The 21182-nt window shown below is 37.0% G+C and overlaps 1 protein-coding gene across 5 annotated transcripts in view; it reads left to right on the forward strand.

The window, feature by feature from the left end:
- The window catches only part of LOC150082988 (uncharacterized), a 1785507-nt gene that overhangs the window by 1070159 nt on the left and 694166 nt on the right, over positions 1-21182 (forward strand). For all 5 annotated transcript variants that reach the window (XM_090377722.1, XM_090377724.1, XM_090377725.1 and 2 more), the window contains one exon: positions 4083-4286. In XM_090377722.1, the coding sequence (XP_090233848.1) occupies positions 4083-4286 (204 nt within the window). The remainder of the gene's footprint in view (positions 1-4082; positions 4287-21182) is intronic.

Below are 21182 nucleotides of genomic sequence, written 5' to 3' on the forward strand. Positions count from 1 at the left end.
CTTCAGTGAGTGGGTAGGTACCCAAGTGATGCAATGATGGCAAAAACAGTTATGAAGTATAACTCCACAATATGAGAGATGCCTGATAGTGTATGATGTATTTAGACTAAGGCGCATTTAGGGCTAGAGCCTCAAGCTGCGAACAAATTTAGACTATGTATATAAAGTGCTTAGCATCATAATACACAGCCATTTCTGAATAAACAGAAAATTTTTAAGGTGGCATTGTTTTAGGTTTTATCTCATATTGTGAATACCTTCACAACGAGTTGCCATGATATTGTCTAAATTTGTTCGCAGCTTGAGGCTCTAGCCCTAAATGCGCCTTAGTCTAAATACATCATACACCATCAGGCATCTCTCATATTGTGGAGTTATACTTCATAACTGTTTTTGCCATCATTGCATCACTTGGGTACCTACCCACTCACTGAAGAAGGGCCAAATAGCCCTGAAACAGTGCTGTCTGGGTGGTGTTACTTATTCTCAGATAGGTACTATCTGAGAATAAGTAACATTAGTCTTCTCCTTAGGTGAAGCGTTACTTATTCGAAGTAGTGCAATATCATGGCAACTCGTTGTGAAGGTATTCACAATATGAGATAAAACCTAAAACGATGCCACCTTAAAAAAAATTTTCTGTTTATTCAGAAATGGCTGTGTATTATGATGCTAAGCACTTTATATACATAGTCTAAATTTGTTCGCAGCTTGAGGCTCTAGCCCTAAATGCGCCTTAGTCTAAGAAACGTTTATAAAATATTATATATAAAATGAAATGAACATTTGTGAGGAATGAAACAAAAAAAAATAAATAAATAAAAATAAAAAGAATTCCTGCGAGTTTGTCATCATGGCAATTTGTGTCCAGTGCCTGTACCAATAAAAATTATTTATTTTTAAAAAAAATTGAAGGTAAAAGAGTTCAAATAAAATAGAACATGAATAATATGATTTTTTAAACAATAAATTATTATATGTTATTGCTACTATAAACTTATACTAGCTTTTTTTTTGTAATTTAACTTTTGATTCCTTATTTTCTTCTTTTTCTTCTAGTCAAATTTGTAAAAATGTGGCTAGAAGATGAATTAATTAATAGCCCAGATTAGGAGCCTTTTTGCTACTGTTGGGCAACACAAGCTGTTACTGTCACTTTTGATTCTGCCTAAATCAACAATAACATCATCTTTATTTGATACCTTTTTCCATGCACTTGATATTCTACTCTACTTCTTTCCAAATTGAAGCCCAATTGCAATAGCATTTTATCCTATAATTTTTATTATTAACCACTGCCTCTCTCATTTGGGAATGGCAATCCCAAAACTTATACACTTGGGTGTTGAACTTAGACAATAGAGGAAGAGAGAGATTTGGGAGCTATGATATTGATGAGCATAAGATTATACTTGGAATACAGTGTTCAAGTATGGAAATCATACCTGAAAAAAGACGGTCAGCTTATTGAATGGATCCAGAGATGGACTGTTGAGATTGGCAAAAGGATGACTATATGAGAAAAGACTTTGAATATGTGGGATATTGAGTTTGATAACTAGCACCTTTGAGGAGACCTAACTTAGATGTATAAGGCACTGAAAGGAGAAAAGTAAAATGGATAAAGCTCAAATTTTCAGTGTTATAAATGATTCCAAAGCTAGGAGCCATAAATTAAAATTACAGGGAAAGAGCTTTACACTTAAGAGGTGTCAAGCACTGAAATAAGATACTCCTATGGGTGGTTGAAGCTGGATATATGGTACAAGGCTGCCTGAGGCTTATGCTGTACCAGACAAAAAAACTTTCTGAGTTACCCTGAGAGAGAGATGTGCCAAGCCCATACTCACCAGATATGAGCCCCAAGGGATATACAAAAAAATGTTAATTGTATTTAGCAGTCACTGGCTTGAACCCCGGTCCACTCAAGAGCATGTACTATTTCACTCACGCTCCTGACCACTTGGCTACTTCAGGCCTAAATGTGAAGAGGGGCTAAATAGGTAGTTTATTTTATTTTATCATATTATTTATTATTTTTTTTTTAATTAATTGATTTATTTATTTTTTGGCTAGTGCAACAAAAGCCTAGGATTTCCTTGCACCATATAGCTAATACTACATTAACTAATACTAATATTCTCCGTCAAAATCATCAGAAAACCATGTGAAAAGTTTAACACATTGGTATCATAGGATGCAAGTTTCACACATAGGTATCATAGGATGCTTTCCTGTGAAGTAAACTTTTATAGCTGAGTATGATTGCTGAACCATAGATTGTATTAGGGCTATGATATTGCTTAAAGGCACTTGATAACGTTCTTCTCTTCATGATCAAAATTTCAAGTGTTTATATAATTAATCTTCTTGAATTATTTTTCAATCAAGCTATTTCTAATAACTCCCCTCCGAATGGGCACACTACAAACCATTACTGAAATGAATAAATATTCAAAGCAATAAAAACATTAGGCCCATCTCAATCTTGTGTTTTGTCCTAAAACTTCTTGAACGATGTATTCTCCTGACAATTATTAAACAACTGCTTCTTTTCTAATCATATTCATTAATGGGATCAAAGCAGGTCCACCACAACTATTGTCACAGACAATAGTTGTGGTGAACCTGCCTAACTTACAGCTAATTTGTTTGTTCTAAATGCCCTTAATTTGTATAAACAAATTGACATAATATGCACTGATATAAATTCTGCATTTGATGTAGTTGCAATTTTATATTTGTTTAATCATCTTGAAAATTTTTACCTTATCACTGGAAATCTTCAAAAGTTTTTGCTGACCTCCTGAGAGAGAGGTAGAGTTTGTGTCTCTAATTTTATGAATACATTCTACCATATCACATGCTCTGCTGGTATTCCTTGAGCAGTCATCCTTTCAGCAACACTGTTCTCTGCTTTCCTCCAACCATTCATTTATCGCATGAACATGTGATTTCTTATACAGATGAGGTTAAAACCTTTGCCACCTCATTTAATTCAATATTCTATCGTAATGCAAGGCCACAATACTCAAAACCCTAGAAGAATTTTCCTCATACCTTTATTCTTTCAATTTATTCCTTAACTGATCAAAATTTAAATCTTCATCTCTCCCTTAAAAAGACCATCTTTCCAATCACAGAATCTCTCAATTCTCAAATTATTCCTCTTGTCCACAAACATAAAGATCTCAGAATATATTTCAACTCCAAATTAATTTCTCATGTAAACTGTCTTTCAAAAAAAAACTTACAAAGTCTATTTGGTGTGTTAAACAAAACATGAAACATATTCTCTCTGCCCTTATTGTTATCAGATATTTTTCAACAATGATAAAACCTAATATCCTTTATGCTTCGTCTCTGCACATCTATTTCAAACTCAAACTTCAAAAACTCATCTATTGAATACTCATTTCTTAGATGTACTTTTTTTTTAAGTCCAGCTATGTGCCTGTAAGCTTGCAGTCCTTCATGATTAACTGCCTCAGTTATTGCAAAATTGCTTTTTTGATTTGCTTCAATAATCTCTCAATTTTCTGCAAATTATTTAACTCAGACATTTGCTCCCCTGAAATTTGTAAGTTTGCATCTTGGAAAGAAAATCCTTTAAAGCATATCTCTTTATTAACCAAACTGTGATTAGGTGATTGTCTCTGACAATCACCAACAATAACTACATCTTGTGTGACGAGTGCATTCTGCCTTGGGGATTGCTGCTGTGTTGCCCGCTGAACAAGTTTGAGCTGAAAGTGTGAATGGAGGTGGAAATGCATGTGGGTTTGATTGTGTACAAATGTGTGTTTATAATATATAATATTGTTTATATTATTCTATAAATTTACATTTTAAATTTATATAATAATATACATTATATAAATTTAGATTGCATGAATTTGCATGATGATCTATTGCTTCAATACCATTTTTAGACTTTTATATAATTTTTACTTGTTTTCATTTGTCTCTAATTTAATTAGAGACAAATGAAAACAAGTAAAAATTATTTATTATTTGCATTTAGTGTATATAATAAATAATAATTATATATGGCTCTACTGACCTCTATGTTTATTTTTAAGGTTCTGTTGACTGGCACTAATTCAGACACAGCTCAGAGTATTATATGTGATTCTGAAGAATTAGGAAAACTGCTGAAAATTAGAATGTCTGGAATTACTGCGGAGAATATCACATCTGTCTTATGTTCCATTTCAGCTGGTCAAGTTTTAACTGTTTCTTCTCATCTGCTGAAGGAATTAGCTCTTTCTAGGCTTATAAAAAATGTAACTATTAGTTTCATCTAAATTTTTACATTTCCTTTTACCTTACTTTAGTATAGAAGAGAGGCCAGATGTAACTGAGGGTATTAACCACTCAGCTATTCAGGGCTCTATGTGGACTTGAACCACAATGAAGTGCTTTAACTTCATTGCAGTTCAGCCCACATACTGTTAAATGGTTATATTCTGTCACATTGATTAGGTGTAAATTCATCTGACTTTGTGGTTGTGCTGGAGAATAAACATATGCATTATGCACTAGATACAGTTTCCTCTTAACTATGTTTCTCACAGGCAGCACATAATTATGACTGTTGTATTTCTACACCATGTGGAAATTTGAATTCTGGCAAGACAGGAAGAGTTTTTATTCCTTTTAGTATCAGTATTATACTAATACTAAAAAAAAAAAAAAAAATTCCCATTTTACCTGTTCATTGCATCCAATGGTTTGTTTAGCTCTGCCTTAAGTGAAGGAGGAGCACAATATGAGATACAGATAAAATTATGCCCTTTAATACTACAAATGTTTTTTTGCCTTTAAGAGTGATCTATGGTGTGTTCACACCAATATTATATAGATTATTTGTACTCTTAAACCTATGATGCTTTGTTGCATTGAATTTAACTTATACATTATCAAGTACACCTTTTAGCATATTTTTAATTTTTAATTGATTTTTAATTTTTTCTTACTGTAATATAAGATTTTCGATTTTTTAATTGTTTTCGTTTTAATTTCTGGAGCGTATCATACTGAGGTAAACTCTTATTCTTTTACAAATATTGATACCAATGTAGAACGTATTGAGCATTATAGCTCTGGTTCATACATATCTATGTATATGTATGTATGTATGCAGAAGAAGTAAATTAATCTAATTTAAAGAAATAATCTAATTTTGTTGGCATACGTTCTGTTTTATTTTCATTCTTAACTGTAGAACAGGCATAATTTTTTTTTAAAAAGGCAGAATCAGTGCTTTTCACTCATCTTCATCACTGCTAACAAAAATTCATCATTTGCTTTGGTACTCAGCTGCTCTTATAATGTTGTTGTTGTTTCTGTAGTAGCAACTTCATCATTCACCTCAACAAACTCCTAAATTCACTAACAGAATCCATATGCTCTTTTAAAGTCTCCCATTCCTCAAATGTTACTGGCGCCTCCGTAGCCAGGTGGGCAGGAGCAGCAGTGCGTAGCACACGCTTCTTGATTAGACTGGGGTTCGAGCCCTTGACCACCAAATATGGAGGATGCGGAAAGGTCAGGGAATGACCACCGCATATCCCCGGAGCAATATGGACTTAGTTGCTAATGCTCCTAAACACCAAATAACAAATAAACAAATCAATGTTACTGTCACATCATTTTTCTGCACCATGTTTTTTGACGATATTTTCTCCAAAGCCACTTTCTCTCTGAAGCAGTTTATTATTACACATGATGCAATACTCTTAAGCAATAACAATAAGCAAATGAGACATTCCACTTTTGTACAAGTTGTCCCCTTCTTCTCTGTTGCAGATCAAGTACCTTATCAGGTGAGCTTCACATGACCCCCTTGAGGTTAAAAAAATAATACCTTGATCCTGTGGCTGCATAAAACTGATGGAATTGGGAAATAAAAACGCCTGCTGTATATTCATGAACTAAAGTGCCTTAGCAGAATGTGCTGTAAAATGTTCTAGAATCATAAATTTTTTTTTCTGAAGCCATCCTTCTGTTCACTCTCAATAATAAAGACTGAAAATTTTGACCATAAACCATGCCCTTCAATTGGCCTCTATCATCACACAGAAGTTGGTTAACTTCTAAAATAGCTTGGCTTGGAAAATTTCCAAACTAGAAGTCACTGCAGTTTTGTGCTGCCATGTGCACTGCAGCATAACAGAATAGTGGTTTTTTGTTTACTTAATTTTCATCATTACAAGATGCTCTTCAAACACCAAGTGATTTGTTGATTTGTTTGACAGCAGATTTAAAATATACCTGTCTTCTCAAGGTTAAAAATATCCTATGGCTTTTATTTTTCAAGAATGGACTGTGCAGACACAAGCCTCTTTTTTAACAACTGATCCAAATTTGCTATAAACATTTTCTGAAATTAAGTTATTCCTGTCATTAAACCTTTGAAGCAAGACATTGATGCATTTGATGTTGCTAATTTCATGTTGTTGAGCTAGATCAGGGGTTCTCATCGGGAGCAAAAATTTGTTTTTTAGGGGGCGAAAAAATCATGGATATTACACTGATTTGTGGCCCTCCAAAGTTCAACCCTACCCGATGACATCTTATTCCTTAATATTTAATTTCTCTCATTGGGTTTTCTTTTCCCCTGACACAACTGATTTTTAACATATACGTATATTATATTAGGAGTGAGTGAGAAATTTTGATAAAAGGAAGATAGTGGGTGTGATTTAATTCAACCACATTTGCTTTTCATAGGCATTAAATGCCTAAGTTCTTCCAGAGGTAATGTCTCCTCAATCCTTGATGTTTGCACCTTTCCAACAGCTGCGACCTTGGCAGCGGTGGCAGCTGTGCTTTATTTGTTATTCTTTTGTTTCATTGGTCAATATATGAAGCATGGATGGGATGAGGAAATGTTTCAGTCTATTGTTTCTACTTTCTAAGTGGCAATTAGTATTGATTTATTGTTTCCTCATAGAAGTTGTTTATTTTTGATCCATAGTGCTTTTGTGAGTAACATGGGCTATGAGAGTTAAATAAAAATAGTTTATATTTTATTATTTAATTCTTTGTAGTTATTCAACCCATCATCAGTCATGTCAAGTGCTGAAAAGAAAAAATGTTGACAGTATCTGGATGAATATCCAGCTTGTGGTTTTATAGAAGCGATAAATTTTACCAACTTTATCAGGATGTTTCCTTTTTAAGGAAACATCCTGATAAAGTTGGAAACATCCTGATTAATTACATATTAAAACACATATTAAAAGACATATTAAACACATATTAAAAGCCTTCACTGAAAAACTGGAAATATTTGAAAGAAATTTAATGAGAAAACAATTTTGTGGTATGCAAGAGCTAGCTGAAATCAATGACTCTCTCACCGTGGACGATCTTAAGAATTATTCAGATCATTTGTGTTCTTTAAAAGGTGAAATGAAAAATAGATTTTCAGATTTATTTTCTTTTGAAGTGAAGCCATGGATGTTAGATCCAATTGGATGCAGTGCTGGGTCTGCTAGTGAAGAAATTCAAGAAAGACTCACTGAATTAAAATGTAACAAAGAATGCAAATATAAATTCAAAAAAGGCGGAATGGCTGAGTTGTGGGAATAAAAAACAACTAAACTTCTTTATCCAACAATGTAGTCTAAAATGGCCCAAGTACTACTTTGTTTTCCAACATCTTATATGGTTGAAAGTGGTTTTAGTTCAGTAAATAAAATACTAACAAAAAAAGAAAGAAACAGAATTGATATATGTTCAAGAGGAGAAATTAGAATTAAACTTATAACATCGTACTGAACATTTAACTTTTAGCTAAGAAGCATCATACTTAGGGATCCCATTGAATAAAAAGAGTAAGTATAAAATATTTTCTTGTTTAAAATTTCACTAGGGAAAATAGGAAAAAAATTGTCTAAAAAAACCCTTTAGGGGGCAGTAATTAAAAATAAGGTTGAGAAACACTGAGCTAGAGAATCAGCCTTTTCTTGCAAAATTTCGCCTACTACTGGTCAATTCGATGCACGCATTTGTTGGTACCACTCAAAACGTTTTCCTTCAAGCTCCTCATGTTTATACCATGAATTCATTTCCTGGTTTTTTTTTGTTGTTGTTTTTTTTTTTTTATTGCTATTCTAGTGCCACACACTTTGAATTCAATTATTTGATATTATTATTATTATTGCTCTTATATTATTTCTCCCTGGTTGGGGGTTCCACCTCATGACAGGTATTGCTACCAAGTTGTTGTTGTTATGTCTGGTGTTACTGTTGGTTGAGGAACTCTCTGACTATCCTACAGGTGTTCAGGATTGCGGCTTTCTGGATTTCCTTGTAGGTGTTTGCTGGGAGATCTATTGCTGCTAGACTGTTATGTAGGATCATTGGCACCATACCTCTGGCTGACACGATGATTGGGATGGTCGTTACTTGTTGTTTATGCAATATCTCTTTCATCTTCTGTCTTAGGTTCATATACTTCCTGATTTTTTCCTCATGGGTTTTCTGTAGGTTGCCAATGTTGGGTACTGCTGTATCAATCAGATAGGTAGCCTTTTACTTCTTGTCCACAAGGGTTATGTCTGGTTTGTTGTGCAGGATTGTCCTATCTGTTATTATGGCGCGGTCGCAGAACAGCTTGTATGTCGGGGTCTCTAGTACTGCTTTGGGTTCGTACTTGTAGAACGGTACACTTTCTTTGATCAACTGATATTTCCTTGCTAGCTTATGATGTATTATCCTGGCTACCTGGTCATGTCTATGAGTGTACTCAGTCTGGGTAGATCACCTTGCATCCCGCGGTGATGTATTGGATTGTTTCTGAGGCCACGTGGCATCGTCGACATGTGTCATTGAACACTCCGGGCTCCTTTGCGATGTATTTTCTATAGTTCCTGGTGTTGATTACCTGGTCTTGGATGGCGAGCATGAATCCTACAGTCTTGGGAAAGAGCATCCCGCTCGTGAGCCATGCATTATGAAAAAAACTTTGTACAAGTTCTAATTTTTGATGAGCACGCATCCATCCAGATTCCTTTTCTTCATCACTACAAGTTTTAGGCTCTTACATCTGCTATGAGTTAGCATTAGTAGAGATGTATGATGCAAGAAAGCAAGCTTATATAGCATCAGCCAAAAAAAAAAAAAAAAAAAAAATCCTTCCTATTTCAACCATCCATTCACTCCAAAACTTTGTCCACTGCTTCCTTGAATTTTTTTGAGCTATCAATTTCCAAGCAACAGATGGAAGTTTGTTCCAGCAATCAATTGACACATGGAGTTCAACTTCATTCATGCATATCCTGAAATATTCAATGTCTGCATACACTTCGGCTTATACTTCAAACACGTTTTTCCCTCTACGTTTAGGTAATGATGCATGCCCTCAAAAATTTCTTCATTATTCACAGACTGTTCTTCATAATGAATAGATGAAGAAGCCTGCAATGCTTTATTCATTGCTTCTTTCAAAGCAACAAATCTAACATGGTTGAAGCAATTAGAGATCACACTTTTGTTAAACTCATTCCATGCTGAAATGCATAAATGCATTGGCTGCAGCACATCAATTTTGGATTGTGTTTTGCTTTCGAAATTTTGTTTAATCGCATTCTAATAGTTTTTCTTAAACCCCTAGATTACACCTTGTTTGACTACCTGAAAGAACTGATGTCATATTAGATGGCAGGTACTAAACAGTGATTGCACATAGACCATTCACTTGGCAATGAGAAGTGCAGTTATCCACAAACACCAAAATTTTTCTGTTCTTGATGCTCATCTTGTCAAAATCGAATTCGATAAAATCCAAGCCTTTGGATTTGCTGCATATATGGTTGGCTGTGTCTTTAAACATTTAAAGCTTTGGGGCTTCTGAGCTTTCCCAGAGGGTAAGTCGTCTCATATGTTCTGCTAGGAGAATGGTAATCTAGCATTAGCATTAGTAGAGGCATATGATGCAAGAAAGCAAGCTTATTCAGCATCAGCCAAAAAAAAACACTAATCCCATTTCACCCCTCCGTTCATTCGAAATACCTGTCCAGCTGAGCCTTAAATTTATTTAGGCTATCAACTTCAACAACAAGCGATGGGAGTCTATTCCACAAACCAACCGCCCGCTGGCTAAAGGCAAATTTCCGCACATCTATCCGACATCCGTCCTTCCTCAATTTGAATTTATGCCCTCTCAGGTGATTATTCTGAGCAAGAGGAAGAATCCCATCGGCATTGAGCATGCTCAAGCCATTCAAAGCCTTATACACCTCTATCAGATCACCTCGCCGATGCCTAGTTTCCAGGCTCTGTAATTTGCAAAACTTAAGCCTTTCTTCGTAAGAGCAACCCTTTGTTCCATTCACTAATCTTGTTGCCCTTCTCTGTACTCGTTCGAGCAGCTCTACATCCTTCTTGAAATGAGGCCTCCAGACCTGTATACAGTACTCAAGGTGTGGCCTGACCAATGCCTTATACAAGGGAATAATCACATCCTTATCCCTGCTAGAAAAATTCCTGTATATCATTGACAAGACACCATGAGCTACTCTTGCAGCTCGTCTGCACTGCTCAGAGAACTTCATATCTGCCTGCACAATTTCCCCCAGGTCCTTTTCATTCTCTACCACTGCCAGCATAGTGCCACAGAGTTGATACGTTGATCTGGGGTTACTGTTTCCCATATGTAGTACTTTACATTTGTCAATGTTAAACTTCATTTGCCACCTCTCAGCCCATCTGCTCAACCTTTCCAGATCCTGTTGCAGCAGCATAGTATCAGTAGTGTCCTTAACAACCCTGCCAACCTTGGTATCATCTGCAAACTTGGACATTAAGCCTGATACACCATCATCAATATCATTTATAAATACAGAAAACAACAATGGACCCAACACTGAACCCTGAGGAACTCCACTAATAACATTAGTCCACGTTGAGCAGTGTCCATTGATTACCACTCTCTGTCTTCTGCCACTCAACCATCCCTTTATCCATAGCAGCAATTTGCCTCCAGTGCCACACTTCTCCAATTTGTGCAGCAGTCTTCCATGCGCAACAGTATCAAAAGCCTTTCTAAGGTCCAAATATATAATATCAAAGTTATTCCCTGCATCCAGTTCTTTTGTGACTACATCATAGTATCCAATCAAATTGGTCAGACAAGACCTGCCCTTAACAAAACCATGCTGTGTCTGAGCTATAACTGAATTCTTGTCCATCTATTACCATTTCATCTATTATTTTGCCTTATTTCTGCTACTACATTTCTCACTTTTAATTGTAAATGTTTTCTCCATTAGTAACTTAAAAAAAGAAGTCCAGTTTTGTCAGAATTGAAGATGATCATATGTTATTATTATTATTATTATTATTAGCCATAAGGTGCAAGGAAGCCTGAGGCTTATGCTGCACCAGCCAAAAAAAAAAAAAATTTCTGAATTACCCCGAGAGAGAGAGTCAGAAGTAGAAGGGAATCGCCAAGAAAGAGAAGAATGATGATATCCAGCTTAGGACCCTGGGTGTGCCGAGCCCATACTCACCAGATGTGACCTGGGGTTCTGTCAACAAAACATTTTTCAAACAGTTCTCCTTCCATTTCTTCACAGTGCCAGCATAAATGGCTGTTCACCACTTTGGAAAACAGCTCACAAGAAGTCTTAAATTTCTGGAACCATCCATTAGAAGACTTGAAATCTTCAATATTTATCTGATGCATTCTTAATTTTTAAAACATTTCCCTATAGAAAAATTCTTTGCATGCATCATCATTAGCCATTCCAAGAGGACCTTTCGTGCTTAGTGCACCAGATTTCTCTAAGCTGGACTCTTTGGGATGGTGGTCTTAGAATGCATGCCATTATCTATAGCTTATAAAATCTTAATTTTGTCTACAATTAGTAAAGTTATCAGCTTTATAGGAGCCATATTGAGAAACGTATTCTATACACAGTGGTGTAGGAATGCCTTGGCATTGGGGCAGGTGCCAAGGGCACCACTGACAGACTACATCAGTACAGTGTCAAGCTATTTCAACACCCGAGGTTAGCTGACGAAATGGCACCCCTCGATGATGTCGAATCAAGATGACAGCACAGGGAGAGTGAAAATTAATTTTCACACGGTGATTCAAACCTGCATGCATCCGTACATCTGAGTACATACTGCATAGCATCATAGATCTATTTGCTGTCCAGAATGTAACTTTCAAGGGACCAATCAGGCGATTGCTTCATCAGCGCATGCTCGAATGCATAGTGGTTCACAATTCACGCGTTGTGTACAAAATGAATAAGTTATAAGTTAGTGTTTTTGTGATTGCTGTATAAACAGGTAATCGTGAATATTGTGATTTATGATTTAAATAAAACAATAAAGACCAAATTAATTTTAGACATGCCACCAAAGAATCTGCACCAAAGAATTCGAGTCTGCTGACGAGGCTAGTAGGGGCCAGACGTGTTCAAAGCCGCTAAGTGAATTTTTCTTATTTATTGATTTGAAATTATTGTTTTTCTAAAACTTTTGATTTAAATTTAGCAGTATAGCATTATTTTGTGATTTTCTGATTAATTTGGTGTATTTATTCTTTACTCGGCCTTGCAATTGCATAAAAGTATCGGTAAGAGTATACACGTGTTACAAGTCGCAACTCCGCTGAACAAGAAGTTTTTTTTAGCCATATTTAGCCGTTTATTGAATATTTTTTACATCAAATTATTTTTTGTAAGTAGCTTATAGACCTAGTAAGGATCGTTAGTTTATTCTGAATTGAGACAGCGAGATTTGAAAGTTAATTAATACTTAAGTGTCCATAGATTACCGTTCATAACTTCCCGCCTTTGTCTTTGTCATACGATCGTCATATATCGAACCTAGATAGCGTTAGTATAGTATAGGTTATAATATTTTCAGTGATCGGTAAAATGTATTAAACTTCTTGAACTTCGTTGGCATTTAAATTGTACTTTTAACTAAATACACATACCGACTTAGATTACAAACATAACATAATTACTTAATACGGAAGTTATATAAAGGGAACTCGGAGATAATTAATACTTGACACTAAAAAATATATATCCCGTTATAACTGTGTTGGGAGATAATTTAGGGTTATAAACTGAAATTGAAATTTTATTTAAATTAAAAGAACCATGACTCAGACCAGAGCAGCAAAACAAAAGGCTCAAGCTAATGGAAGTGCTGTGGCTCAGAGGAGAACTGAGGGGGGCAGTTGCCTTCTGAATCGCAGCCTTCTAAAATGCACAGCTTGCATGATGTTTGTGGAGCATTCAGGTACGGGACATGATATTGCCATGGGGGGATGTCTTTGTGTGTGCGCGATGCAAGGAGTGTATCGAAATCAAGAAACAACTCAGCGTTCTTATGGGCCTATATGAGAGCTTGAAGGACAGGGTGGATGCCCTCGAAGGAACTAAGTTGAGGGGCCCATCAAGCTCTCAGCTGCCCACATCAACACCAGAGCTTGCACTTGGTCATCACGGAACACAGCGGCAACCCCCAAGGCAGAATTCGCTGGTCCCAAAGGAACTAGTAGTTATTGGTGACTCTATTGTCAGGGAAACGGGGAACATGCTTTGTAAAAAGGATAGGTGGAACAGGACCAGGGTATGTCTGCCAGGGGCAAAGGTTGATGACGTTGTAGAGCAGATATCATCTTTTAAGGGCACAAAAGGTGATAGCCTTTTGTGCCCTTAAAATATCAAGAGTAGGAGACCGGCAGAATTGCTTAACAAGTACAGGTAACTGTTGAAAAAAAGCCGTGAAATAGGGTTGAATTTGAAAGTGTCTGCAATTCTGCCCAGACACGATAGGAGGGAGTATAGGATGAGAGCCTTGTCGATCAATTCGGCCCTGGAAAGATTGTGCAAGGCTCAAGGGGTAGAATTTTTTTCAGCCTGGACTGTACTTGTTAACAGGAGAGATTGCTTCTACAGGGATGGGATACACTTAAATAGAAAGGGTGCAAGAATATTTGCTGATGCTATTGAGGCAGTGTTAGGTGGGTCGGAAAACTGCTAGCTTGGGGGGGGAGACAAAGACGAATAGATTAACAGTAGCCACTGGCAGAGGTGAAAGAGATTCTTGCACTGCTTCTATTGGAATGAGCAGAAGCCTGAAAAACAAGATGCAGGATATTTCAGAGACTGCCGGGAGTCATTGCGGTACAAGTAAACACATGGGTTGTGTTAGGGTAGCTAAGAATAGAAATAGGTGCATGTATACTTGCGTGTACACCAATGCTAGGAGTTTAGTAAATAAATTTGATGAATTTGAGGTATTGCTCAAAACATCAAAGGCAGATATTGTTGGGATATCAGAGACATGGTGTCATACAGATATAAGGAATGCAGAACTGGAATTGGGGAGTATAATGTCTACAGAAAGGATAGACTGGATAGGAAGGGAGGAGGGGTTATGCTATTAGTTAAGAAATACATAAAATCCAAGGAAGTGAAGCCAGTGGACATTGCTGGACAGTGCAGTGTCGAGTCAGTTTGGTGTGACCACAGTGTGCTTAAGTGGGATTTACTCAAAGAGGTAACTACCATTAGGGGTAAAGGGAAGGGTTATTGCTTTCGTAAAGGCGACTACGATGGACTGAGACAGTATTTAAATTCTATACAGTTGGATCAACTGATGATGTTACCAACAGCAAATGCAAAATGGGAAGCATTCAAAGAACTTATCTTGGAAGCTACTAGGCTATACATACCAACTAATAAATATTGTTCAAGGTTTAGGGCTAAATGGATGTCAGATGAACTGATGAGGCATATGGCAGAGAAGAAACATGCATGGGATACATACAAATTAACACATGACACAGAAGCCTATGATAGATACAAGTTGATCTGTAACCAAGTTACAAAGGAGGTTAGGCAGGCGAAGGCACATTACGAGAATACTTTGGCAAAGGATGCAAACAAAAACAGCAAAGAGTTCTTTACTTATGTAAACTCTAGAAGGAAGGGGATGAATCAGATTGGTCCACTTGATATCGACGGGTCAACTGTTGATGATCCTGCTCAGGTAGCTAACAAACTAAATGAATATTTTGCATCGACATTCACACATGAGGAGTTATTTAGCGAGGGGAAAGCCAGAGGTGTATTCAACTCTAGCAGTAAGCTAGAGAATCTTGTAATAACTGAGAGTAAAGTGGAGGAGAAATTGTTGAAGATAAACACAAGAAAGGCACCTGGGGTGGATGGGATCTATCCAGTTATATTAAAGGAGGCAGCAAAGGAAGTAAGCAAACCCTTAGCCATAATTCTGAGAGCTTCCTTGGACTCAGGGGAGGTACCCACAGACTGGAGATGTGCAAATGTGACCCCAATTCACAAAGGAGGATCAAAGGCTGACAAAAGTAATTATAGACCTGTGAGTTTAACGTCTCTTCCAGGAAAATTAATGGAGGCACTAGTTAAAGAAGCACTGCAGGATCATTTAAACAAGACTTCAGCTATAGCTCGGACACAGCATGGTTTTGTTAAGGGGAAGTCTTGCCTGACCAATTTGATTGGATACTATGATGCTGTCACAAAGGAACTGGATGCAGGGAATAACTTTGATATTATATACTTGGATCTTAGAAAGGCTTTTGATACTGTTGCACATGGAAGACTGCTGCACAAATTGGAGCAGTGTGGCATTGGAGGCAAATTGCTGCTGTGGATAAAGGGGTGGCTGAGGGGGAGAAGGCAGAGAGTGGTAATCAATGGACACTGCTCGTCGTGGACTAATGTTATTAGTGGAGTCCCTCAGGGCTCAGAGTTGGGTCCATTATTGTTTTCTGTATTCATAAATGATATTGATGAGGGTATATCAAGCTTAATGTCGAAGTTTGCAGACGATACAAAGGTAGGCAGGGTTGTCAAGGACACTACTGACACTATGCTGCTGCAACAGGATCTGGAAAGGTTGAACAGATGGGCTGAGAGGCGGCAAATGAAGTTTAACATTGACAAATGTAAAGTACTACACATGGGAAACAGCAACCCCAGAGCAATGTATCAACTCTGTGGTACTACACTGACAGTGGTAGAGAATGAAAGGGACCTGGGGGTGGCTGTGCAGGCAAATATGAAGTTCTCTGAGCAGTGCAGACGGGCTGCAAGAGTAGCTCATGGTGAATTGTCAATGATATATAGGAATTTTTCTAGCAGGGATAAGGAGGTGATTATTCCCTTGTATAAGGCAATGGTCAGGCCACACCTAGAGTACTGTATACAGGTCTGGAAGCCTCATTTCAAGAAGGATGTAGAGCAGCTGGAACGAGTACAGAAAAGGGCAACAAGATTAGTGTATGGAACAAAGGGGTGCTCTTATGAAGAAAGGCTTAAGTTTTGCAAATTACAGTGTCTGGAGACTAGGCACCAGCGAGGTGATCTGATAGAGGTGTATAAAGCCTTGAATGGTTTGAGCATGCTCAATGCTGATGGGATTCTTCCTCTCGCTCAGAATAATCACCTGAGTGGGCATAAATTCAAATTGAGGAAAGACAGATGTAGGATAGACGTGCGGAAATTTGCCTTTAGCCAGCGGGTGGTTGTTTGGTGGAACAGACTTCCATCCCTTGTCGTGGAAGTTGATAGCCTAAATAAGTTTAAGGCTCAGCTGGACAGATATTTTGAACGAACAGAGGGGTGAAGTGGAAGTGGTTTTTTTTTTTTTTTTTTTTTTTTTGGCTGATGCTGCATAAGCTTGCTTTCTTGCATCAAATGCCTCTACTAATGCTAAGAAATAAAGGTGGACATCAGTACCGTGTAGAAAGACAGCATAAAGAGGAAATTAGAAAAAAATATTCCACTAGATTACAAAACTAGCTTACAATAAGCCACTCCAAACCTGAAAGTGACAAAGAAAACGAACATGATTCAAATGAAGATGAAACAAATGGTGATGCCACTGAAATGGAAGTCCAAGAAAAAGTTCAAACAGTTGAAGTTATTTTAAAATAATTAGAAAGTGTGGACAATAACCAACAACAGTTGGCAGCAATAATATTAACATGGAACATGTAGGTCTGAATTTTAATGATCCGTCCACATGGAACTTACCCACAAAAACAGATCTCTTATGGTGCAACACGGTTCCGAACATTTAGTCTTAAATACGTATCCTGTCACTAACGGCCAATGTTTCAATAATTCATGGAAATACAAAAATGAAGGTATCGAAAAAAAAAAAGACAGGAAATGGTTATTTTATTGCAAAAACAAAGATGAATATATTGTTTTCCATGCCTCTTATCTAAAGATGAATATATTGTTTTCCATGCCTCTGACGCAAATAATGTTCCATTTTGCAGCTCAGATAGATTTAAGGATTGGAAACATCTAAATCCAAACATTCTTTTTCATGAGAATTCATTACAACACATAAACAATTTCACAAAATGGAAATTATTAGAAAAGGGTCTTCAAAAAGGTGGACTAATTGACGATGCTGCACAAGCAGCACTAAGAAGTGAAATTTCGAAATGGCATCATATATTGAAATGTATATTGTTCTGTGCTAAAAATAATTTGGCATTTTGTGGATATGCTAGTAATATCAATACCTAAGAAAAAAAATTGTGGTGTATTTTTAAACTTGATAAAATTTGTCAGCCAATTTTACGTTGGTATGAAAAATGTTCTGGAATCGCAAATTAAACACCACTCTGATTATTTATCTCCAAAAATTCAGAATGAATTTACTAATTTGTTAGCAACAAAAGTATGAAGTGAAATAATTTAAAATAACTAAATGCAATAAGGCATAATATGTTAAGAGTAAGAGTTTTCTTTCTATATAATATCGATGTGGATGCACCATAGATAACTCTTAAGAAAAAACTACGATGGTAGTGTGGGAGGCATCATTTCCTCTGTATCTCATAATGTGCTTGATGATAGGCCAATAGCTTTGAAATGGTGCTGTTTCACTTCCACGAAACAACAGATGACCACTTGTCGGGATAAAGAAAAACCACTCTCTTCTAAATCTCTAACAGTGTGCTTACAATAGAAGATTGACCAGAGCTTATTGTCCGAATGTTTAATACACCTTGGTTGCCCACTGGCTATGGATACACAAAAAGTAGTTGACCAGTTCGACTTCTCGGTATGTGGGACAAGAAGTCAGATAGGTTTTACGGGTCCCACTGAGTTGCACATGGTAATCTCTTTATCTTTTAATTCGGCGTAACAACAGCATTATTGCTTGCTTGAAGGCCATGGGTGCGAACGATGTATACCCAGTTAAGTCTCGTAATGAAGTCATTATATGGAAATTTCCATAAAATGAAGAAATAAAAAAAATTTTTAAAAATTCAGTAAAGAATAAAATTCTATTTAGCAAATTCTAAAAAAATTCGGTAAAAAGAAAACATTTATCTTTAAATAGAAAAATTCGCTATAAAGACGTTTGTTAAACAGAGGTCCAACTGTACTTATTTATTATGATTTTACCAATTATCGAAAAAAGGCGAATAGCCACGAATTTGCCAAGGGCATCAAAAACCTAGCTACGCCTCTGTCTATACATACTGTATAATGAAATAAACTCCTAGTTTATTTCATTTGTTTATTGAAGTTGATTTCATATCACCAATGAATCATTTCTCTCAGTCAGCTGCAAGCTCGTTATTAGCTTCAATAAATTAGTATTCTTTCATTTTGAAATGCTAATATTGTGACAAAAAAGTATAAAACATGATTGAGTGGTGAAAATTTTATAGAATTTGCTTGTCATCCAGGTTCTTTATAATGAATGTAAAATATCATTAGCTTTATGGAAAATCAGTCAGGCCCTACCACATATGTTTTTATAACATGCTGGTATATTAAAAAAGAGGGTTGCTATAATGAGCCTCAACCATAAACATTTACAGTAAGTCACTGATTATGTGACAGTTGAATATCCGGCTTCCCAAATTTTTCTACTCAGCCACAAGAGTCAACTGTGCCATAGTGCTTTTTAGCATTAGCATTAGTAGAGGCATATGATGCAATAAAGCAAGCTTATGCAGCATCAGCCAAAAAAAAAAAAAAAAAAAAAAACACTTCCACTTCACCCCTCCGTTCGTTCGAAATACCTGTCCAGCTGAGCCTTAAATTTATTTAGGCTATCAACTTCCACAACAAGGGATGGAAGTCTGTTCCACAAACCAACTACCGACTGGCTAAAGGCAAATTTCTGCACATCTATCCTACATCTGTCTTTCCTCAATTTGAATTTATGCCCTCTCAGGTGATTATTCTGAGCAAGAGGAAGAATCCCATCAGCATTCAGCATGCTCAAACCATTCAAGGTTTTATACACCTCTATCCGATCACCTCACTGGTGCCTAGTCTCCGGCGAGGTGATCTAATAGCATAACCTCTCCTCCCTTCCTATACTGTCTATCCTTTCTGTAGACGTTGTACTCCCCAAATTCCAGTTCTGCTTTCCTTATATCCGTGTGACACCACGTCTCTGATATCCCAACAATATCTGCCTTTGATGCTTTGAGCAATACCTCAAATTCATCAAATTTATTTACCAAACTCCTAGCATTTGTGTACACGCAAGCATACATGCACCTGTTTCTATTCTTAGCTACCCTAACACAACCCATGTGTTTACTTGTACCGCAATGACTCCCAGCAGTCTATGAAATATACTGCATCTTGTTTTTTAGCCTTCTGCTCATTCAGCACACTGTGATCACTGCCACCTAAAGGTTTCTTTATCTGCATATTCTTAATGCATGAAGAATCACTATTGATATTCAAATCAAGAGTATTACTCCCTCTAGTTGCCTCCCGAATATGCTGATGTAGAAAACAGTCATCAAATAAATCCACAAAAGCCTTGCTGGTTTGTGAGAAGCACCTGGGGTGGATGGGATCTATCCAGTTATATTAAAGAGGCAGCAAGGATGGTAAGCAAACCCTTAGCCATAATTATGAGAGCTTCCTTGGACTCAGGGGAGGTACCCACAGACTGGAGATGTGCAAATGTGACCCCAATTCACAAAGGAGGATCAAAGGCTGATACAAGTAATTATAGACCTGTGAGTTTAACTTCTGTTCCAGGAAAATTAATGGAGGCACTGGTTAAAGAAGCACTGCAGGATCATCTAGACAAGACTTCAGTTATAGCTCGGACACAGCATCGTTTTGTTAAGGGGAAGTCTTGCCTGACCAATTTGATTGTATACTATGATTCAGTCACAAAAGAAGTGGATGCTGGGAATAACTTTGATATTGTATACTTGGATCTTGGAAAGGCTTTTAATACTGTTGCACATGGAAGACTGCTGCACAAATTGGAGCAGTGTGGCATTGGAGACAAATTGCTGATATGGATAAAGGGGTGGTTGAGGGGGAGAAGACAGAGAGTGGTAATCAATGGACACTGCTCATCGTGGACTAATGTTATTAGTGCAGTCCCTCATTGTTCAGTATTGGGTCCATTATTGTTTTCTGTATTTATGACAGGGTTGTCAAGGATGTCAAGGATGGCAGGGTTGTCAAGGACACTACTGACAGTACACTGCTGTAATAGGATCTAGAAAAGTTGAGCAAGTGGGCTGAGAGGTGGCAAATGAAGTTTAACATTGACAAATGTAAAGTACTACATATATCTGAAATAGCAACCCCAGAGCAACATATCAACTCTGTGGTACTATACTCACAGTGGTAGAGAATGAAAATGACTTGGGGGTAATTGTGCAGGCAGATATGAAGTTCTCTGAGTAGTGCCGACGGGCTACAAGAGTAGCTCATGGTGTCTTGTCAATGATATACAGGAATTTTTCTAGCATTGATAAGGAGGTGATTACTCCCTTGTATAAGGCAATGGTCAGGCCACACCTAGAGTACTGTATACAGGTCTCGAGGCCTCATTTCAAGAAGGATGTAGAGCTGCTGGAACGAGTATGGAGAAGGGCAACAAGATTGGTGAATGGAACAAAGGGTTGCTCTTACAAAGAAAGGCTTCAGTTTTGCAAACTACAGTGTCTGGAGACTAGGCACTAGCGAGGTGTTCTGATAGAGGTGTATAAAGCCTTGAATGGTTTGAGCATACTCAATGCTGATGGGATTCTTCCTCTTGCTCAGAATAATCAGCTGAGAGGGCATAAATTCAAATTGAGGAAAGACAGATGTATGATAGGATGTGCGGAAATTTGCCTTTAGCCAGCGGGT

This window comes from Mastigoproctus giganteus, chromosome 7 (assembly GCF_048544385.1).
Source record: "Mastigoproctus giganteus isolate SK-2022 chromosome 7, ASM4854438v1, whole genome shotgun sequence".
Classification (NCBI taxonomy): Eukaryota; Metazoa; Arthropoda; class Arachnida; order Uropygi; family Thelyphonidae; genus Mastigoproctus; species Mastigoproctus giganteus.